Source organism: Corvus brachyrhynchos, unplaced genomic scaffold, assembly GCF_000691975.1.
Source record: "Corvus brachyrhynchos isolate BGI_N302 unplaced genomic scaffold, ASM69197v1 scaffold3, whole genome shotgun sequence".
Taxonomy (NCBI): domain Eukaryota; kingdom Metazoa; phylum Chordata; class Aves; order Passeriformes; family Corvidae; genus Corvus; species Corvus brachyrhynchos.
In genome coordinates, this window is record NW_008237619.1 from 9590061 (window position 1) to 9609791 (window position 19731).

Here is a 19731-nt window from a genome sequence, read left to right on the forward strand (position 1 = left end):
GTGTTCCCATGCTGTCCTTGCGCTTAGGATAAGCAGGCAAGTTGAAACACAATTTTCTGCCGTGTTTTATTCCCTGTTAGCTCACCGCAGTGGCAAATCTAATTTCCAGGGAGTGCCCATGGCGCCTAGAGATCCCTGGCTGGCAGAGGAGCTGCACAGAGGTGCCTCACTGTCCCCATTAATGTTCTCTGGGGAGCAGATAGTGGCAGGCCGATGACTCTCTGCTGAAGCAGGCCAGAGACAGCGCTGATTTCTGTCATGGATGAAATAGGCTGGACTAAGTGGGGTCATGGAACAGCAGGAACAATTTAAGGTCACTTCATCACATATTCAATCAACGGAGAGGAATCCTACAACCCAAATGCTGGACTGTGCATATCCAAGTATAAACAAGAAGTCCAGCTTTTTGAATAAGAATTATCACACAAAATTCAGTGAATCACTCTCCCTCTTTTCTCTTGCATGATATTGAAGCAGTAAGGGGAAACATTCTGTGTACTGCTACACCCTGTTATGTCTTATTTCCTAGCAGCTTTAGCAGTGTTTCATCGGTCTTTGGGATGAGGGAAAAGAAGCAACCTGGTGTTATTATGTAATAATGAACTTTAGCAAGAAGCAATATCATGAAGGAAAAAGAATTCAGCACAAAAAAATAAATTTGAAGCTGTGGCACTGCTAAACCACAGCAGTAAAAAGAAGAGGATTCTCTCTGCACTGTGGGAGCAGTGCATCAGAGCCCCAGTGACATCAGGGCCAGTTAACAGCAGTTTCTAATTCAGAGGAGAGGTGAGACAGTTTATCTGACTCACCAGTTTGTTTGGTGCAGGCTATTTCTGCAGTATGTTCTCTGGGCTTTCTCCAGCCTTGTTTTCAGTGTCCCAGCAAAGGAGGGCAAGGTATTTCCAGGGAGATGAGTAGATAGCTATCCTGAGGATTCCATACATCAGAGAGAGTATTTCTTACATTGCTTTTTACCCAATACTAGCCTTGATTTTCCAGTTTTTTGAACTCTGGGCTATCGCACCTGTGGGTTTATAGTGGACAGATAGCATTATACAGACAGAACTGCAGTTTTGGCATTTTACGTTCACTTTGCTCTTTGTTGCAAAGGTGATAAAAAGTGGTTGAGAATTGCAGCCATCCCCTGCTTGAGGAACAAAAGCATTTTATCCTGGGTAGCCAAACTTCCACCTGTTTAAAGCTGCCTCCCTTCTGAACATGCCAGCACTGTGCGATCTCCTCCTGCACGATCAGAGCCCCCTATGTCCACTTGCAAGGGACAGAACAAGCAGGAAGCAGTGAGCTGTTTCATCAGGTGGACCTGGACTGGGGCAGCATCAATGTGCATGTGGTGACATCATGAAATGAGAAAGCTGAAGTCAGAGTAGATGGACATCTCACCAAACTCCAGACATCTACAGAGAGACATCTGCAGCTGATCTTTTCACTGTCTCCTTCCTTCCTAATTAGTGGAAATAAATAGGACATTTCTAAGGCTCTATTAACTTGTCTTATTTAGATGCCTACTTTAGGACAAGTTTCAGTCTGGGAATACCTACACCTGCAGCAAGCCAAGGTGGAGACATTCACATTTATTCTAGGGCCCTCCAGCTACAAAGCAAAAAGAAACTCACAAAATGAGAGTGGAGGAAAGAGAACAGGAGGGGAGGCAGACCTGTAATATAAAGCAAAAAAAAGCTTGAGGGGGGGCCAAAACCAAATTCAGTCCTGAAGGAAAAAGCAAGAATGGCTAGGTCAGAAAGCCAAAAAAAATCACCTCAAACCAACAACAAAGCTAACCTGGTTTGTGCTTGCAATCCCCACCCTTACAGTTCTTTTAATGGGCACCAGTCATCACTTGCACTGTTCGTGGTCACTCCAGTCCTGTAGTCCCACCCTTCTAGCTTTGAGATTTTAGTTTGCTTTTTTTATTTCAGCCTTTGGAAATCTATGCTGCAGTCCAGATCATCTTATACCATAGGATAATTTGGCCAAAGAGACAGGCATCTGTGAGCTGAGCTGCCACTGTTTCACTTCCATTTAGCACTCTGGATGGTGCAGTCAAGTTGAGAAACCTTTTGGGCAGCCTTGGACAAACCTTAAGCCATTGCTGCGGAATTGTTTAAGGGGTAGAGCTGCACGGTGGGAGAGGCCAATGTGTGTTTGCTTCCCTGCTGAAGGGCCTGTGTCAAAGAGAGGCTTCATACCTACAGCTCCACCTGGCACCAGCTGGGCAACAGCCTTACCCATGGAAGAGTAACAATATGGAAGTGAGACATAGAGCCTTGCTGCAATAGGGTCAAAGAGAGCTCCTGCTCCTCAGCACTCCATTTATTTCCTGGGAAGGGTGAGAGTCATGTCTGCGAGCCCTGCTGGGGAGCAAACGCCTGGAACATATGCAGCTCTGGTTTCTGTGAAGCTGAAGCAGGCACGCAAGCAGCAGTTCTGCTGGATGGTGGTACTTCCAGCTGCCTTTTCTACACCGTGCTCTAATGGCTGAGTGTGCAGGCTCCTCTCCAAGTCTCTTCACTGCCCTACATTAGTGAAATTAGGTTGAGTGGATTTCCGGGTAAAACGCTCTCTCTTGGGACCTGCCCAGCTCCTATCTGACTTGCCAAGATTAATTAAATCAGAGCAGACATCAGCTTATGACCACAGTAGAAGCAACCTCTCTGATGATCATTTCTTTTGTGGCTGGTGGCTTGGGTTTTGTTTTCCTTTTTGTCTCTGTTCCACTGCAGATCTTTAAATTACCACAGCCAATGCCAAGAGAAGAGAAATTGCACAACACTCTGAGATTCTAATACAGATGCAGAGATTTTGCTTTTGCTGCTTTCTCACTGTTTGCATAATTATTGCTAATATTGATTGTGCAGCTAGAACTCTCCTGTGCATTCATGCTGAAGTACTGCCCAGATCTACTCAGACACTGCTCTCTCTAGCATTTGTCGTGCTTCCTCCTTTCTCTGTCCTTTGCCAGCTACAGCTCGGGCAGAGATGGAACGGAAAACCTGTTCCTCATCCGGTTGTCACTCTACTCCTAAATATTAATCTGGGCTTTCCTGCCCTCTTATCAGGAGATCTCATATGACCCAGAGACGCTACTTAGAATTTTTTTTTTTTTGAAGGTAAGGAGCACTGGAAAGCCTCATTTAAAATCCCTGCCCTGAGCATCTCCTAGTTGTAATGACATTTGGATCCAGATTTGGATCCAGGCTTCACAGCTTGATTCATCTGTCCCGATCCATCTGTCCTTCTAGCCAGCCAGAAGTCTATTCCAGGCAGACGATGGTAGGTCTGAGACTGCTGAAACAAGACACACTTCAGGTTCAGAGCTGTTGCTTACACAGTTCTGTCTCTGGTCCATGTTAGCCCATTGCAGTCAGCCCTATGATGTGTCATATGCAGAGCTAAAATCCTCCACCCTCCCAACTTGCTGCTTCTAAAAACTGGTAGACTTATGCTGCCCCAGCTAAACATTGAGAAATGAAGGAATTGGGTATTTCAGGTAAGTGGTTGTGTCTGGTCCAGGGTATCGGCTTGTATGATTTCTCCCAAATCCCTGGTGAATCCCTCAGTCTGTACAGACAGACCCATGGTACTGATTCCTGTGAGCCCTGGGCGTCCTTGTGAGCACATGGCACATGGGAGATCTGCAAACCCTTCGCACACCCTGTAACAAGGTGGTGGGGAGGAATGTCCCGAGTGCAAGCAAGGAGGTTCAGGGAAGTTGCCCAGTAACTACTGGAAAGAAGCAAGCAAGTCAGCCTGTTAAGCTTGAACTAAAGAGGTTAACATGGCCCCATACATGGTAGCTTGGGCCTCCTATTCCTGTACCCCCTCATCTTTTTCCAGAACCATGTAAGAATGGTTCGGTTGCCCCAGCAGTGAGAAAAAAAACCAACTTCTGTAAGTCCCATGGCTGGTAACTTCGGTCCAAGCTTGGACAGCTGCCTCTTTTTCTGATCCTTCTAAATCTTCAGAGCACAGCCAGACCCAGTTCTGTCGCCCCAGCTGCCTCTGTGCTTTGTCAGGCTCAGGAGCCAGTGGCTTAGGGATTTCCACTCCTTCTCATCCCACCCCATGCCTTTCTTCCTCCAGCACCACCATGGAAATCCAAGCCCACATTGGCATCCATGTGTGCAGTAGATGGAAAGGGAGGGAATGGTGGGAGAGACGCTCAGGGTGTGCGGCAGTGGAAAGGGGAGTCAGGCTTACAGCTCCATTGCAAACCATTTTTCACAGTGTCTAGACACCAGCTGCCAGGTTGCCACGGAAACTCCCCAACTTTGGCTGAGGGAGGGAGCACTGAGGTCTCCAGAGAAATGGGAGTGATGGAGGAAGAGGGTGGGGAGAGAAAAGGGAGGATGTTCCTTGTGAATGTGAGGTGTTATCCTGTTGCACCTACCTTTGCAAATATTCTTCCATCCTGGATAATGGGAAAGAAGCAGCTCTCCTTCTTTCTTCCACTTCGGCTTCTTTCCCATATCCATGGATGCAGCCAGACATGGAGGCTGAGAAAAACAACATGCCTACTGCTGACTGTTCATTTACTGCTGCCTATTACCAGCACTTTTGTCCCAAACTTCCTGTATACCGTACCCATAACTGGGCAACTTCACTCCAGCTGGAACTGGAAGAAGCCTACCAGAGTGGTGAGGTTTTCAGACAGCAAGATATCCTTTAGCAAGGCCCATCCCTTGGGCACTGCCACAGCTACAAGCAAAGGCAGCTCCAGGGAGGACAGAGTGCTCCCACCTGGCAGCAGTGCGATCTTTCACGGTGCTTCTGTGGGGATGCTTTGCTGCACCAGACCGTGGTGGGCAGGTGGGACACTCTGCAGTACAGTGGCCAAAGGCAAAGTAAAAGAGCTTTTTCGGGATGAGAGTGCCTTGGAGGCAGATATTTTACACTGGCATTGAGTGGCCTCCTACCAAACAGCATCAAAGGTGCTGTGACCTCAGAGGTGTTGTGACCTTAACAGACCTCTACCAAGGTTCCATGGTCTTCACAGCCAGGGAGCTTGAAGGGCAGAAATGGGAAGTGACTCGTGCAGGGTATCCCCAGTCATCAGCTGGATCAGAGTTGATCTGATGAACAATCAGGTGCTCAGCTGCCCTCTATCTCCTGCGTTCATTTCTTCAGCTGAGAAAAACCTTAGAAAAAAGTACCCATAAATTGTTCTTTACTCTTCTTCTCCTCTGCCCCTGTTGATTTCACATAGGTCCTGCAGACCAGAAAGGGTACTCTTTAATTCCTTAAATACCTTATGATTCAAAGAGCTTGAATATAGAGATTTTAATTTCCTTCCAGCTGTGGAATGTAACAGTTGACAGCTGCTTTTGGCACATGTTGGAAATCATGATGTCCCCATCTCATGCAACATTCTTTTGTGCCACCCATCATTTCTCCCTTGCTGGTTAAGTTCTGGAGGATGGTTTAGAAATATAGGGCATGTGAGGGGACAGAAGAACAAGGTCTTTCTGACACCCATCCATTTATTCTTTAGCTTCTTTAGAGCAACTGCCCTGTGAGATTATAGGGGAGAAATCAGAGGAAAGATAAGAAGAAATGGAAATACCCTGAATAGATATAGGCCAATTGAACCTCATTGAAGTGACAGATAGTGATTGTTCTATAGCCAGGACATTCCTAGCAAAGTAATTAATTCAGGGAATGAAGCTTACAGTACTTTGGGGACAGAGGTTTGAATTTGGAGAGGCCAAGCAGATGCACAGAGAACAGCACAGCAAGTGACAGAAGCCTGACAGACAGATCAGGTCCTCAGAGGTCTGCCCATCTCACAGCTCTGCTGAGCAGCCTGGCAATGGTGGTAGGATCAGTAGGGGGATAAAAATGAACCTGAAACTGTGGCAGACTGCTGGCATTCATGCACTGCTGATCCTGAAATAAAGAGGGTTAAGAAGAAGAAGGAAACGTGCAGAGTGGTAGAGCCTTTGGTTTGTCATCTACAGCTCCCACCTCCTCACACAGGGCTGGCTGTGAAGCTGTTCTCCTCCCCTTCCCCGGCAAAACTGCCTAGGGAAAAGAAACTAAAGGAGGAAATCTTCTGTAATTGCAGCAAAATGGTCTAGAAATTCCTTCAGTGCATCCAGAATTAATGTGCTGCTCCTCCCCTCATACTCCTCCCCCTTCAGCTGTCAGTGGCAGGAAAACAAATTGCTGCAGCCCTTACTACAAACCACACGCCCGCCTCCCTTCCCCCAGCCCAAAAGACATGTGCCATTCATAAGCTGCCTGACTGCTGGTCTCCATTATTAAAGCCTAGAAGACTGATAAATTGGGGATTCATGGAGCCTGCAAGCCTCCAACAACCACATTGCCATGGAAACCAGAGGCAGCCTCCATCTCCAGCAGAAATGATATTGATCTAGCTGAAGGCAGGGAATTACAATCAAGGAGAGGATATAAAATGTCTCTTTTTCTTCCCTTTGCCATCCTCCCATTTCGAGTTTAAATGAAGGAGAAATTTCATTTAGAGATCATTAGTTTGTTTCCGTCCATCATCATACACGAAGGCTCTGCAAATTGGATGCTAAAATTAATTAAATGCCAGTTGTCAGGCTTTCCACAGCCATCTTCTTGATAACTGTCCCCAGCAGTTGCAACATCAACGATGTCATCTCTTTGCATCAAAGAAATTACTAATATTTCTCAAACGCACAGCTGGTGCACACCCATAGAATCCCAATGTGTTTTGTGCAGGATGAGCACTGAAACACACGCACTGCTCTCTAGAAGGTGGTTCAGGCTTCATGCTGTACCCAGGAAAACTCCTGGTAGCCTTTGCTTTTCATTTCATCAGGAGAAGGCTTGAGAGCCCAGACACAGGAAGAGGCATTTTGAACTATAAACACTTGTGGGAAAAACCCCACTTCGAGACATCACCATGGCATTGCTGGTGCAGAGCAGTTCTCCCCTCTTCTTGAAATCCCTTGCCTGGGACTGCTTAAAAACTGCTTTTCCAAGGATGGAAAGAAAAGCAGCCACAGCACTTGTCCTGCAAAACTGGGTGGGCATCTGGACACTTTCCCCAGATCATACAAAGGCCAGATTCTCCTGGGTTGACTTAAGGTGAGAGGTTGGGCTGTGTCGTCGTCCCTGCTGCCCCAAGAAATCTCTGTGACCAGAGGCGTGGTGATGCTTGTCCAGTACGTGGTGAGCTCCAGGGGAAAGGGGGTGTAGGTCAGCCCCGAGCCATTTTCAGAGCCAAGCTGTACAGCAGGAAAGAAGGAAGGAGCTGCCTGGAAAACCTCTCATGAGTGCTCTTACTGCCAGCACCAGTCTTCTCTGTGAAGGTGGCAGCAGCTTGCATCAGTAATTCTGATTTTAATTCAGATTTGGCAAGCTCTGTTTTATTTTTTTTTTTAACCAATTTTTAGAGCCATTTCTCCCAGTTGGAGAGGGACTATCGAGTCTCTGAACTCTCTGAGTGCTGCGCTGAGCGAACCGATGCAGCTGTCCCACAGTAGCCATCTCGGTTTAATCAGCTTTTCACAACAACAATTCCATCAGGCAGATAATGAATTCGGCCGTGACGTGAGGCATGAGGGCACTCGGTGGGACAGCTGCAAATGCTGGGGAGACCACCTAGGGGCATAGCCAGGCAGCCCCATGCCCCATGCACAGCCAGCTGTGCCATGGCCAGGATGCACTCCCGCTCTAGAGCAGCGGGAATGTCTGGGTTGTCAACAGCTCCTCTGTACTGCCCACTATAGTGGAAAAAAGTACCCTTATAGGGAGCTAAGACAGCCCTTTGCTAAGATAGTCTGCAATGACAAGGCTTCTCTTCCTCATTAAAGGTCATTTTCCTTGGCCCTTACTCAGCTGTGGGGCCAAGAAGTAGCTGCTCCTCCACTATCACGTGTGCAGCCAAAGTCTGCCCTGAAGCCCAGCTCTGCACAGGTCCGTGGAGGCCCACAGTTACCACAGCTTCCACGTGCAGAGTTTGTAAGTTTTTGACCAAGGTGGAGCAGCCCAAAATTTTGGCTTGAGCACCATCATTTTGACAGTGGTGGTCATAAGAAGAAGAGGGCCTGATAGGAGGCATGAACTCATCAGGCCTGAGCTGCTCTGAAATTGCTCTGAAATTGCACTGAGGCATAGGAAGTGGCACCCCACCATTCTGTGCTCTTATTGTCTCCTCCCGCTGATTTTATTTGCTGTAAAGGTCCTTGGCTCGGGTCCTGCCTGCTGGTCACAGAGTGATGTTGTAAGGTATCCATGTGAATGAACACGTCTCTCTTACTCTTCCTCTCCTGCTGGAGCTGTTCCACTTCCATAAACCATTAAACATTTATTGGGCCAGAGGAAAACATTGACCCTGTAGACCAGTGGTGAGGGCACTCATCTGGAATAGGGGAGACCAAATGCCACATCCTGTCTCCAGCAAACAATAAATAATTTATACAAAGTGGAATAGCTCCAGCAGGAGGGATCAGGGGAAAATTTTTCCAGCAGCCCAATGGCTTGCTTGCAAAGCTCACTGGATTTCAGCTTCCTGGCATAAAGCCCACCCTGTCTTCTGTCCCACTCAAGGAGGACCTGACCCTCACATGCTAGCTACTCTAAAAGCAGGCAAAAGGTTTTCTTACTACTTTAATCTACAAATCCCGTAATTCGTGGTAGTGGTATATATTATGTTTGGGTTTGAATAATTAAAGGATCCTTTAATGAAAAAAAGATTATCACAGAACAATTCCAGTCCAGCAGGACTCAGAAGCTCTGAATGGTTGTGGTTTAAACTGCACTTAGGCTTAACTCCTCTCTTTGGGAGAACCACGTCTCTGTGTTTTGCTAGAAATGAGGACAAGAAGCAGTTGCATGCTACATCCGTTAGGAGTGGCTGGAATCTTCTCCTTCTTCCCTGATGTAAAAATCAGTGATTCCATCCATTTTTCTCATAGTCATTTGGCTGCAGCAATGAAAAAGGTTTCTATCTTGAGGCACAGAAAACCATTTTCTTTCTCGTCTTCTGTCTCTTCATTGAGTGCAGTGAACAGTGCTGGGTCAATGTCTCTGGAGACCAAAGTCTGCTGCACAGCAGCAGTGCTGTGCATTTCTTTCCCCTGCCTGCCTGGTGGGCCTCAGCTGTCTTTGGGAGAGGTTGTGTCATGGACAAGAGGTCAAGTTTAGTCCAAATAGGCACCATGCTTGGCCACACTGGTAAGTCTCCCAACAAAGGCTGGGCAATAGTGCTGGGATGGCTTTGGGTAAACATACCTTCAACGCCCAAGACAAGCTTAAAGGCAGGTGCCAAACCTGTTTGCACTGCTGAAGCTTCTTTCTAACACCCATCAGTGCCACTGCTTGCAAACCTGCAGCACCCTGAAAGTCCATGCTGACCGTAAGGAGCTGATCCATGGGACAGTGCAGGACTGAACAGGGGTGGTACAGAGTTCCAAGATCAAGGTGACACTCATGCCTCCTCACTGTTTGGCAATAAAGAAGTTACTTTCTTTCACCACCTGCATCCCTGGTGTACTACTTGAATAAGGGACTGTGAATGAAGACAAAGAGCAGGACAGAATAGCTGCTCCTATGAACTGCAGCAGCCTTACCAAAGATAAACTCACAGCAGCCCTCTGATCAGATCCCCTGAATGTGGGGGATTTCCATCCCTTCCGACAACAGGGAAAGCAGAGGACCAATGTTACAACACTGTGCTGAGTGCCTTCCAGGGGGCGAAACATAGATACCATTTGTAAGCAGATCTAAGATTAAGGCAGACTCCTTCAACTCGCAAATATTTCTGAAGAGGGGCAGACCCAGTCACAGGGTTTGGTCTCCTGTGGCATATCCCTTGTTTCAGCCCAGATGACTGGAGGTTATTCTGAATTGCTTGTGACATTAAGGCTGAAATCACGGGTGAAATCCTAGTCTTACAGAAGCAGGATAGATAACACGGAATGTCTAAACTGGAACACATACTCTTTCTTTTTTCTAAGTCCACATCCAGTTAGGGAATGGAGTCCCATATTCATTTGAAAACTAGACAATTATGGACTTAGTCCACACAAGCTTGCATTCACACCTCCCTGTTAGAGGCTTGTGTCATTTCCAAATCAATGTATGCCCCAAGCTTTTAAGAACATCAAAGAGGTTTTTAAAAGTACTTGCTACTGCCCCAACTTTAAATTACTTTTACTTTATTCTGTCTTCCATCTCTTCAAGTGGTTATCAAGTAAAATCTTTGAAACATTTTTCACAGCTGCTAAGACAGTTTTGTCAAGGTCAGCAGCACTGGGGAATGCTCCTGCACAATGGCCAGAGTTCTTGTTCCTACTCTCCTATCTCTTTACCTGTACCTGAAATGCATTATCAGCTATGGTTCTGTACCACTGCACCCACTTCAGCACTGGGATTTGGATGCTCTTCCAAATGTCAGAGAGATTTTCTTCTTCATTAAGCTCTGTAGGTTACAGGTAATGTCCGGTTATCATTATTAGCATTACCAATTACTGTGTTTTGCTGAGGGAAGATGGAGAGGTTGAATAGTGTTTTCCACCTTCTGCTTTCTTTCATAATGAAAAGAGGACTCATTTGCTATTGCCTCGAGGTACAGCTGGGAAATCTCTCATTCTTTGAACACTGGATAATTGGGACCTTATGACCTTTATTTAAGACTTATTTGCATGAAGCATTGAGTCTCACTTTTCTGGTCATTAGGGGAACAGCATTTTCCTTTACATCTCTGGACCCTGTCCAGCTTTCCATGGTTCTTTTCCTGAGTACACCACAGCCTGGCTAAGGGCAGGTGTCCAAGGTGGACTCCTGACTGCCAGGACTTCAGCTGAGATTTTCCTCTCTGTTCCAGTGTCCCATGCTGACACTGATGTAGCTAAGGACACAGAAAGAAAAGAGAAACATTTGCACAGATGAAATTCCCATTTGGTGATGATATAACCAAAGCTCTTTACATGGTACAGGCGATTAGAGCTAAAGGATATGTAAAGGGAGCCTTTGGCAGGGAATACAGAACTAGGAAAGAAGTCACAGTTCTAGTAACCTGCAAAACCAGACTGGACTCTTCTTCAAAGAATAGCAAAGTAGACAATAGCAGTACTCCCCATCCTCTGGGCTTCCCACACACATTATTTTAATATCTTATCTATTTTCTGCCTGAAAGATATCCAGAGTGGAAAGCTAAGAAATGAGGAAGCCCTTCTTTAAATCAAGCTTGCAGCATGAATGTAGTCTTGAGAAATACTATGCCTAGAGACCTGTTCAAATTGAGCTTGTGTAATATGGTCTTCCACAGGTCTATTGGAGGTTCAGAACTGGAGGTGGAAACTACCCCACAGAGCTGATGCCATTGGCTTGACTTGTAAGCCTTCTGTCACTGCTTACATTTTCCTTGGTTCTCTTGGCCACTGTCCAGTCTCACAGACCATCATAAGGCTAAATAAAATATTTCAGTAGTGTCTTTACAAAAAGAGTCATTGCAGTCATCAGTGCTCATTGGGTAGCTGTCTGCAAAAAGCGAAGAGGCTGGTGTGCATAAGGACTGGGATGAGGAACAAAAGAGAAGAAATAATGCCTTTCTGGAAATATGTGTATAAAATTACAGCCTTTTTTTGGACTGATGTGAAGACACTCTGTCATTCCATCCCATAAAATAGATTTGCAAATTTAAAGGGAGTGCAGAGAAAAGCAACAGAGTTCCAAAAAATTATGGGAATAATTTCATATAAAAAGCAGTTGAAAGCACTGCTTGTGTTTTCTTCAAGAAAGAGATGAACAGCAAGGGCTATGATGCTATGCCCTCTGTGCATAAATGCATACTGTATGATGCTATACTCACAATCAAAGGCATGAAGTAGGGCTATCACAAGCTTTTGCTATTTCTGTGATATAGAACAAGTACAGAAAGATATTTAAGGCAATGGTGGCCAATTTGTCACCAAACTTTATGGCCATTGTACGGTTGGTTGGAGTTGGGAAAGCTGTTGATGCCTCGTCAATCAGATATTTTGTGTGCATACACACACACACACACACATATATATACATATATGCCATATAACACCGCAGCTAATTAGCATCAAAAGAGAGAATACATCATGCTTTACCTGGTAAACTAAATCTTAGACAGTAGAAGACAGGGATGAGTCCCAGTAGTAGAGAAGCAGCTTACCCTAGATCTGCCCATAGCAGTGCTTTGTGCTAGCCACTGCAAGTACAATAAATAGATAGTAGCTCTGGCCTGGCTTGGCAATTTCTATGTTCCTCTACCAATTATTTGCACGGATCCTTGTGAGTACAGCTTCACCTCACCAGAGTCCATGAAATTTCCACAGAGATTGGAAGTGATCACTGCACTGACATTGATAATCCAGTCTTAATGCACCTATTATATAGCTCTTGAGGAATGTCTAACTAATCTGACTGTTCTGACCTGGTGAACCTTCCAAATCCTTTTCCCCTGCACGTGGCAGTCATCCATACCACAGAGTCAGTACTTCTAATTTTAAATTTCAGTTCCCTGGAGCTGCAAATCCCAGCTGATACTCTGCAAGCTTATATCCATCTGAAAAGTCCAGCCTACTTGATCCTAGAGTAAAGAGATGACACTGGCAGTGGTGCAGAGCACTTCTGGCAGCTACAGCAAACAGTCTACACTTAAATTCCATTGTCTGTCTGTCCAGACTGCCCGCAGGTCTGCTATTTGAGCCCTTCTCAGCAGAAATTTTGTTCATCATTTATGACAGAAAGCCTTCCTCCCACAGAGCATTTTCTGAACATGATCTGAATGCAGATGCAGTGGGCCACTGTGGAAAACATTGTAATGAGAGTGACTTAGAGCAAAATCTAGGTGGAGTTCAAGCATTGGTCTTGTCTGTAGAGAGCCATGTGTTAGCGTGAGCGATCACTGTACAACATGGCACACACTGTGACACTGGCAGGCACTGCCTTAAACAATGTCACCTCTATGTGGTTTGGAAGAGCAACAGCTGTAGCTGCCAACACCAGAAAGGGTGAAAGACTGCTGTCACCTTTCCTATAATTTGCAGCCTTCACAAAATAAGCCAGTCAACCAGCCTTGAGTATCCATGTTTTCTTACTAAGGTCCCAAAAGAACTGGTACCCCTTAGGCATGAAGGAGTGGTTACCCTGCTCTCCTCAAGAGGCCTTTTACAGAGTCAGCCCACACCTTGTCATCAGGAAATATGCTTAATGTCACCTATGATTTTATTAAAAGGGGTCAAGTACTGCTTCACCACTGGCCCACTAGTGCAGGTCCCACCTCTACAGGGCAAGCTGCATCTCATCAGGGAACAGCAGACCTGAGGCACACACGGGACAAGAGACAGTATTTCACTGCAATAGAGGAGGAAATCCTGCACCTGTGTCAGGTTGCGTGCAGGAAAATTGTGGCATTCCACTTTTCTCACCCTGCCCCTCACAAGGCGATTTGCACCAACGCAAACCCAGCTATGAAATACCTACGAGATGTTTACATGTTTAGATGTTTTATGTAGACACAATACAAAGATTAAAAATTTCAGAGCAACTGAGGACTAGACACATACTTCATACGTCAGCATCCATCAGGTAACCTAAACTGCATTTATAGTTTTATTTTGTTGCTGGAGCAGTACTACAGACAAGAAAATGCTGTCATGTATGCTTAGAGTTGCTCCCTCTGGGGCAGTCATGGGAAGACTACTGTATTTGCATTGCTTTCCTTGGCTGCCAGGTGTAGCAGCAGAGATAAGCTCCCTTGAAACAGGAATGGCAGTGAGGTTGTTCTGCCTCATGCCAGCTACTCCTGGGCCAAGACTGAAATTCCAAGTCACACAGCTGCAGTCCTCTTGCATAGTGCAGGCTGCATGTTCTGGCTGGTACAAGACAATAGACAGTCTCCCTTTCCAAATCTTTATATAGCCAGTGCTCCCAAAGTGCAGCAAGTATTGTCCTTTCATCAATATGGGGACTGAACTGAAAACAAAGAACTAATTCAACTGTAAACCATGAAAAAGGTTCCACAGGGACTTGCTCCCTCTGAGGAAGGGAAGATGTTGCCTCCCAGTGCTCCTTGCTTGCAGGATACAGGGCCCTGGGGGAACTGCTGACCCGCTTACATGCAAAGCACTTATCACCTGGCTGATTTTTCATTTCAGCTGTGAAGCTGCTCCATTGTAAAGCTATTTCATCAAGCACGAAAAAGCATTCTCTATTTCCCAACAAAAGAAGATCCATTTGTTTCCTTAGGCACAATTTACTCTTTCACATTCTGGGCTTTGTATTCTTACCTGACAATATGAGAGTGCTTTGATGTGAGAGCCAACCAAATTTGGAGGTGAGATTTGAAAACTTGTGTAAGTACAAATGGAGTCTAACATTGTGTGACATTCACCTCCTCTCCTCCCTGGGAAGACATTATAGCCCATCTTCTTCCATAGTCTGCTGTGCTGGATGCTGATCTCATTTCAAAACCGCATTAACAGACTCTTTCCAGTAACTTTCATGGAGACTCTCTGGATTTAAGCCAATGAAGCCAAGATTAGAATGAGTCTCACTTCCTCATCCATATGTGATGTATAAATTCCCCCCAATCGCTTTTGAATTTTGTCCTGTTGAGTTGGTTGGCATCTAAGGGAGCCTCTCTAAGCATAATACCAACACCAAAGAGGCAAAAGCTGGATCATAAGAAGAAAACCTATAAACTTGAGTCTTGACAAGGATGCTCAGATGAGAAGACAACTTCTTGGCATTCTTGTCATCCACCAAAATACATGAAGAGGTTTGAGAGATTGTTCTTTTTACATCAATCCTTCATTGCCACTGAACAAAGCCCACTGACTCATTTCATGCCTTATCCAGGTTGGAAGTCATCTCTTTTTTCCATCTACACAGAGAATTGCTTAAGAACTGCCCTACTGTACAACTGGGAATGCTTGGGGTTCCAGACCAATTGGATGCTATTGGATGCAGGACAGTTGTCTGAAGCTGTTTCCTAAGCCATTACCAACAGACAGATAGAGCTTGTGGAACTGAGTAACAAGGAGTGGCGAGGGCTGTCAGGGGAACAACTGACTGGTACAGAGAACCACTCTGTCTTTCCCGCACTCCAGAAATATTAAACATTAAAATCTGTGCACTTGTCTTTATCTGGTTAGTTATTCCTTTCCCCACTTCCTGTCTTTTTCTGTCCTGCCCATAGATAAAGGCAAAAATCTCTCCTGGGTATAAATTAAATGCCCCTGCCTTTTGCTTGTGCTTGCACCAGGGAAGGTATGCACAGATAGCACAATACAGCCATTGTAGTAAATTTCAAGGCAGATGAACATCACCACCCCAAAGTAGCATGGTTGGCAAGCCTCAGGGTAGTAGCAGCCAAGCAAGCCATGGCAACCAGCCAACCAATGACACTGGCCAGGAGCCAATTTGATTTATTTTTGGCAGCCTGACACTGCACACTACTGTGATGGTCTTCGATCACAGAAATGATAAGAGGTGACCTTTGAAGGCCAAGGGGACTGATGAAGCTGAAAGAGGATCTGTCCCTGGGCTGGAGAAGAACTGAAGTGGCAGATGTCCCCTCTTTCATGAATGACCATCACAGCCATGCCAGCAACCACCAGTGCTGTGTTTGCTGGGGGATGACTGGGAGAAAGGTCGGGATCTGGCAAATGTGTTTAAGTCTATGGAAAGAGTAAGTACCAAGAGAGACAGAGAGGTTTAAAGATGTAAGAGAGAGTAATAGGATGAAGATGGCAAAAAGAAAACACAGGCTTTCTGTCAGGAAATATTCCCTGTCTGTGGGTACTTTCGTAATGTGAAGATGCTCTTCAGAGGAATATTCTTTAAGAAGGAAGCAGCCTCCTACTATTGTGGACATTGTGCTATAGAGTGTATTGCAAAGCACAGCCCGGAATCCTCAGAGAGATGGACAAGGAGACCTCTTTAATCTTTTTTGCATTTCTTTCTTGGATGACTCCTGGGGCACTTAGCCAGCTGTTCAGGTTTGTGACTGGAAGGCTGATATCATACTGGAATTGGAATTCAAGAAAAATCTATATTCATTAATATTTTAAAGAGGCTATCAGCTTGACTCTGGCCACACACCTTCCATGTTTGCTTTCTGCAAACATTGGTAAGCTTGAGTGTTACTGCATGCATACTGAATAAGTATAAATGGATGCACATACTGGTCTTGAACACTTGATCACTGAAAACTCATTTTTAAATACATATATTTGACTGCAGATTTTCCAGCTGCCTCTGTTGGTTAGATATTTACATAAGTAATAGTATCATGTGCAAATGCATATTAAATCGTGCATTTTAAATGGCCACTTCAAATGATGTGGCCATGAATGGTTGGCCACTTCAAATGATGTTAAAACCAACAAGAGCCTGGGGAAGATATCTGAAAATTATTTGGAATATTGCATAGAAATAAACCATTCTTTCATGAGTGACGACTCAAAACAGGTAAAATGAAATGAAAATTAAAATCAAATAGCTTGCTACTATGAATTCCCTACCTCTATCCATTACAGCAGATTAATCTGAATAAAAATGGAATGTCAATTCAAAGCAGAATCATTCTTGCTTTTAGGAATAAGGCACCCCAAGTCTTAAATAACAGGGAATTAGCATTCATTATCCTATGTACAGAGGACCCCAAAACACTGATTCATCCTGTCCTGTTCTTGCCATTGATGTTTATACCTTTGCCTAAGTATAAAACCGACACAAGTACAGCATGCAACATAGCAAATTATATCCCACTAATCACATGACATTCATGTTGCCACTCAACTCATCATATAAAGTAAGAACAAATGGCTGGAGACCTGGACAACAAAAAGCAAACATGGACAATACAACTGCAAGGCTTATTTCTAGAAACTTCTAAAACCAGGAGCCCTTTGTAGCTGAGTACAATCAGTTTAGACTCACGCTCTTTAAGGCTGCTCTCCTTGCCTAAACCTTAAATCACAAATGTCCTGCATGAGTTCCTCTCCCAATATTTAATCTGTCCTTTTGGATATCTGTTCTTCCCTATCTGTCCACTTTGTTGAGCAGGAATAGAGTTGCCTGAAGGCCCAGGTTAGCTATGAAGCTTGGAAGCCTAATTAAAGAGTGGGAGTTGCAATTTGTGGAGGAGAAGTAGTGGACCAAATGAAATTATGGAGGAACATCAGTAAGTACAACACTGGGTGCTGAGGCTCTCTAACATTTACATCAGGCTGTTTATGAGCATCAAGGTGATAGGCAACATTTTTCCCCAACAAGCTAATGAATGCAGAATGCCCTGTACAACCGAGTATTTCATGAATGTGGAGGCCAGTTTTGCTTGGTACTGCCTCTTAATTGAATTTCATTTGGAGTCTACCTCCAATGTTACCTTTTTTTTGTTTATGTTCTATTTCTTTGATAAAACAAGAAAGGTAAAGAACAAGAGAGAAAAATATCCTCATGTCTTTGATGCATTTTCTACTCAGCTCAGTATCACAATTTAAAATCAGTTCTTCTTTATGATTTTTAAACATTATATGTTTGTCAAAAAATCTCCACTTTTGCCTTTCAAGACTCTTCACCCCTTCTCAGGGGAACTGGTTAAGCAGACTTGCACTCGGTCAACAGCAAGGAATTGAAAACACCTCTTAGAGAGACTTTTGATATTCAACCCTCTCTTCTGTCCTCACTCACTGAGCTGTCAGGGCTCTTAATCTTTCCTTTCCCTCCCTGATTCTCTTACTATCCACATTTGAATCAGCTTACACGTCTAAAAGCTTCATGCAAGCTTGGCTGTCATGGGGTACTCCAAGCAGAGACCCTACAAGGATAGGAGTGGATGAAACTATAAGCACTGCTGATAAAAAGATGTTCCTGGCTAGGATGTGGTTGTACTAAGAATCTCATCCACACACAAGCAGATGGAAGAAAGACCCTTTTGACTCCATGACCATCCCATCAGCAAGGTCTCCTGCAGTATGAGAGAGCTTTTGTCTTGTAAGATTTTCAGCTAAATTTGGAAGCCTCCAGTGAGCTGCTCAAGTTGCTCCACTGGAGCTGTCTGTGCTAGTGTGACTGAGAAGGTTCATCACTATCTTTAGCACATGCAGATCTTGGAGAGCTCTCCCTTCAAGCCTCCCAGCTGGCAGACACTCTCCTGCCACCATGGACAAAAGGGCTGATGGCACCTCCATCTAGAGGAACAGGAACCTCAGCAGGAGCTGCAGTATTTCAAAAAGCTGATTCGAAGCAGGAAAGAGGGTGTTAAGCAAGAAATAAATCTCCCCCACCCCTAAAAGCTAGCAAGGGGATTCCCTTGTTAACTCTTGATCTAATCCCCACACCAGCTCTTGCTCCCAGGGGCCCAGGGGAGGTGTCCATTTTTGGAGAGGCCCATTCCCTAGTGAGGCATTCACTCACCTGTCTTCTCTTCGGTTTGGCTGCTCTCCACTGTCTCCATTTGGGGTTGCGCTGTTGCCTTGGCAGTAGCATCCTCTGCGGCAGGGGTGGTGGTGGCAGTGGTGTCAGCAGCAGGCACGTCGGCTTGTTTAGGCTCCTCTTTGTCTTGGGCTTCGTCAGCCTTCAAGGACGGCGAGTTATCAGTGGAAGCTTTAGTGGCACTTTCCCTTTCGGGGGCAGCGGCAGCAGCGGGCTTTTCCTCTGAGGAGGCAGCAGGAGTGGCAGCCTGTGGGGCTGGCTGCTCTGAGCCCGTGTCAGCGGCTCCGTCTCCTTTTTTCTCCTCTGCTGGCGCGCTGCTGTCTTTGCTGCCCTCCTCCTGCTGGGCACTGTCAGCGGCGGCTGCTTCTGTGGCAGCAGGAGCCTCGCTTTCTTTGTTCTCGGCCGCTCCGCCAGCAGGGCCTTCCTCCTTCTTGTCGGCAGCATCAGTCTCAGATGCTGGGGCATCTCCCTTCTTCTCCCCCTTGAGCTTTTTCCTTGTTATGTGTCCGCGGAAGCTGGCCTGGATTTTGGTGGCTGCCTTATGAGCTTTATCTTCTGGTTTGATGCCATCTTGCTCAATCTTTTGGTCTCCGTCCTCATTTTTTTCAACCTTTGAAGAAGAGCAAGGGAGGAGGGCAGAGGAGAAAAGAGGGAGGTAAGTTAAGATTTCCTCAGGTGTAGCAGAAGCTTTAATTTTATTGAGAATGTCCCACCTTCCCCTCCTGCTAACCAGTGACAAGTTTCAAAACAGCCTTTCCATTTGGTGTGGGTTTGGAGCCAGGTGGCCCTAATTTCATCCCAAGGCTGGACAGACATAGGTCTCCAGCCAAACCTCCAGCCAGAGGTTTGTAAAAGGAATTTAAAGCACCTCATCATCTCCGTCAGCAATGCTGAGAGCATCTTGGCTGTGTAGAAAGGCTTGCACCAGCTGGGTTGTCTCTATTCCCAAGATTTATTTTCCCATTCATTTTGAAATACACGAATTTTTTCCCCCACTCATTTTCAAAACACTCTCCCGAGGGGGATTTTCACAGTCCTTCCAAATCCACCTCTGCCTTCAAGATGGTGTTTCTTTTTAATGACACCTTGTTTCACAGGTGTGTGACTCTAATGACACCAAGTGCTTTGTCTTTTATGGCTTTTTGGCTCGGGATTGCCAACAGAGAATAGGATTGCTGCCCGCCCCACTGCAGTTCTGTGCTGTCAGACGCACACAGATATTCACAGGATGTACTCCGCACGAACGCCCTGCCTGCCAGCACTCCCAGCCCTTTGCCTTTGCTCTCCACTCATGGTTTCACT

General features: G+C 45.5%; 1 protein-coding gene across 1 annotated transcript in view; it reads right to left on the reverse strand.

The window, feature by feature from the left end:
- The window catches only part of GAP43 (growth associated protein 43), a 58020-nt gene that overhangs the window by 8562 nt on the left and 29727 nt on the right, over window positions 1-19731 (reverse strand). Inside the window, exon 2 of the mRNA XM_008631760.2 lies at window positions 18412-19039. Coding sequence (XP_008629982.1) covers window positions 18412-19039 — 628 coding nt within the window. The remainder of the gene's footprint in view (window positions 1-18411; window positions 19040-19731) is intronic.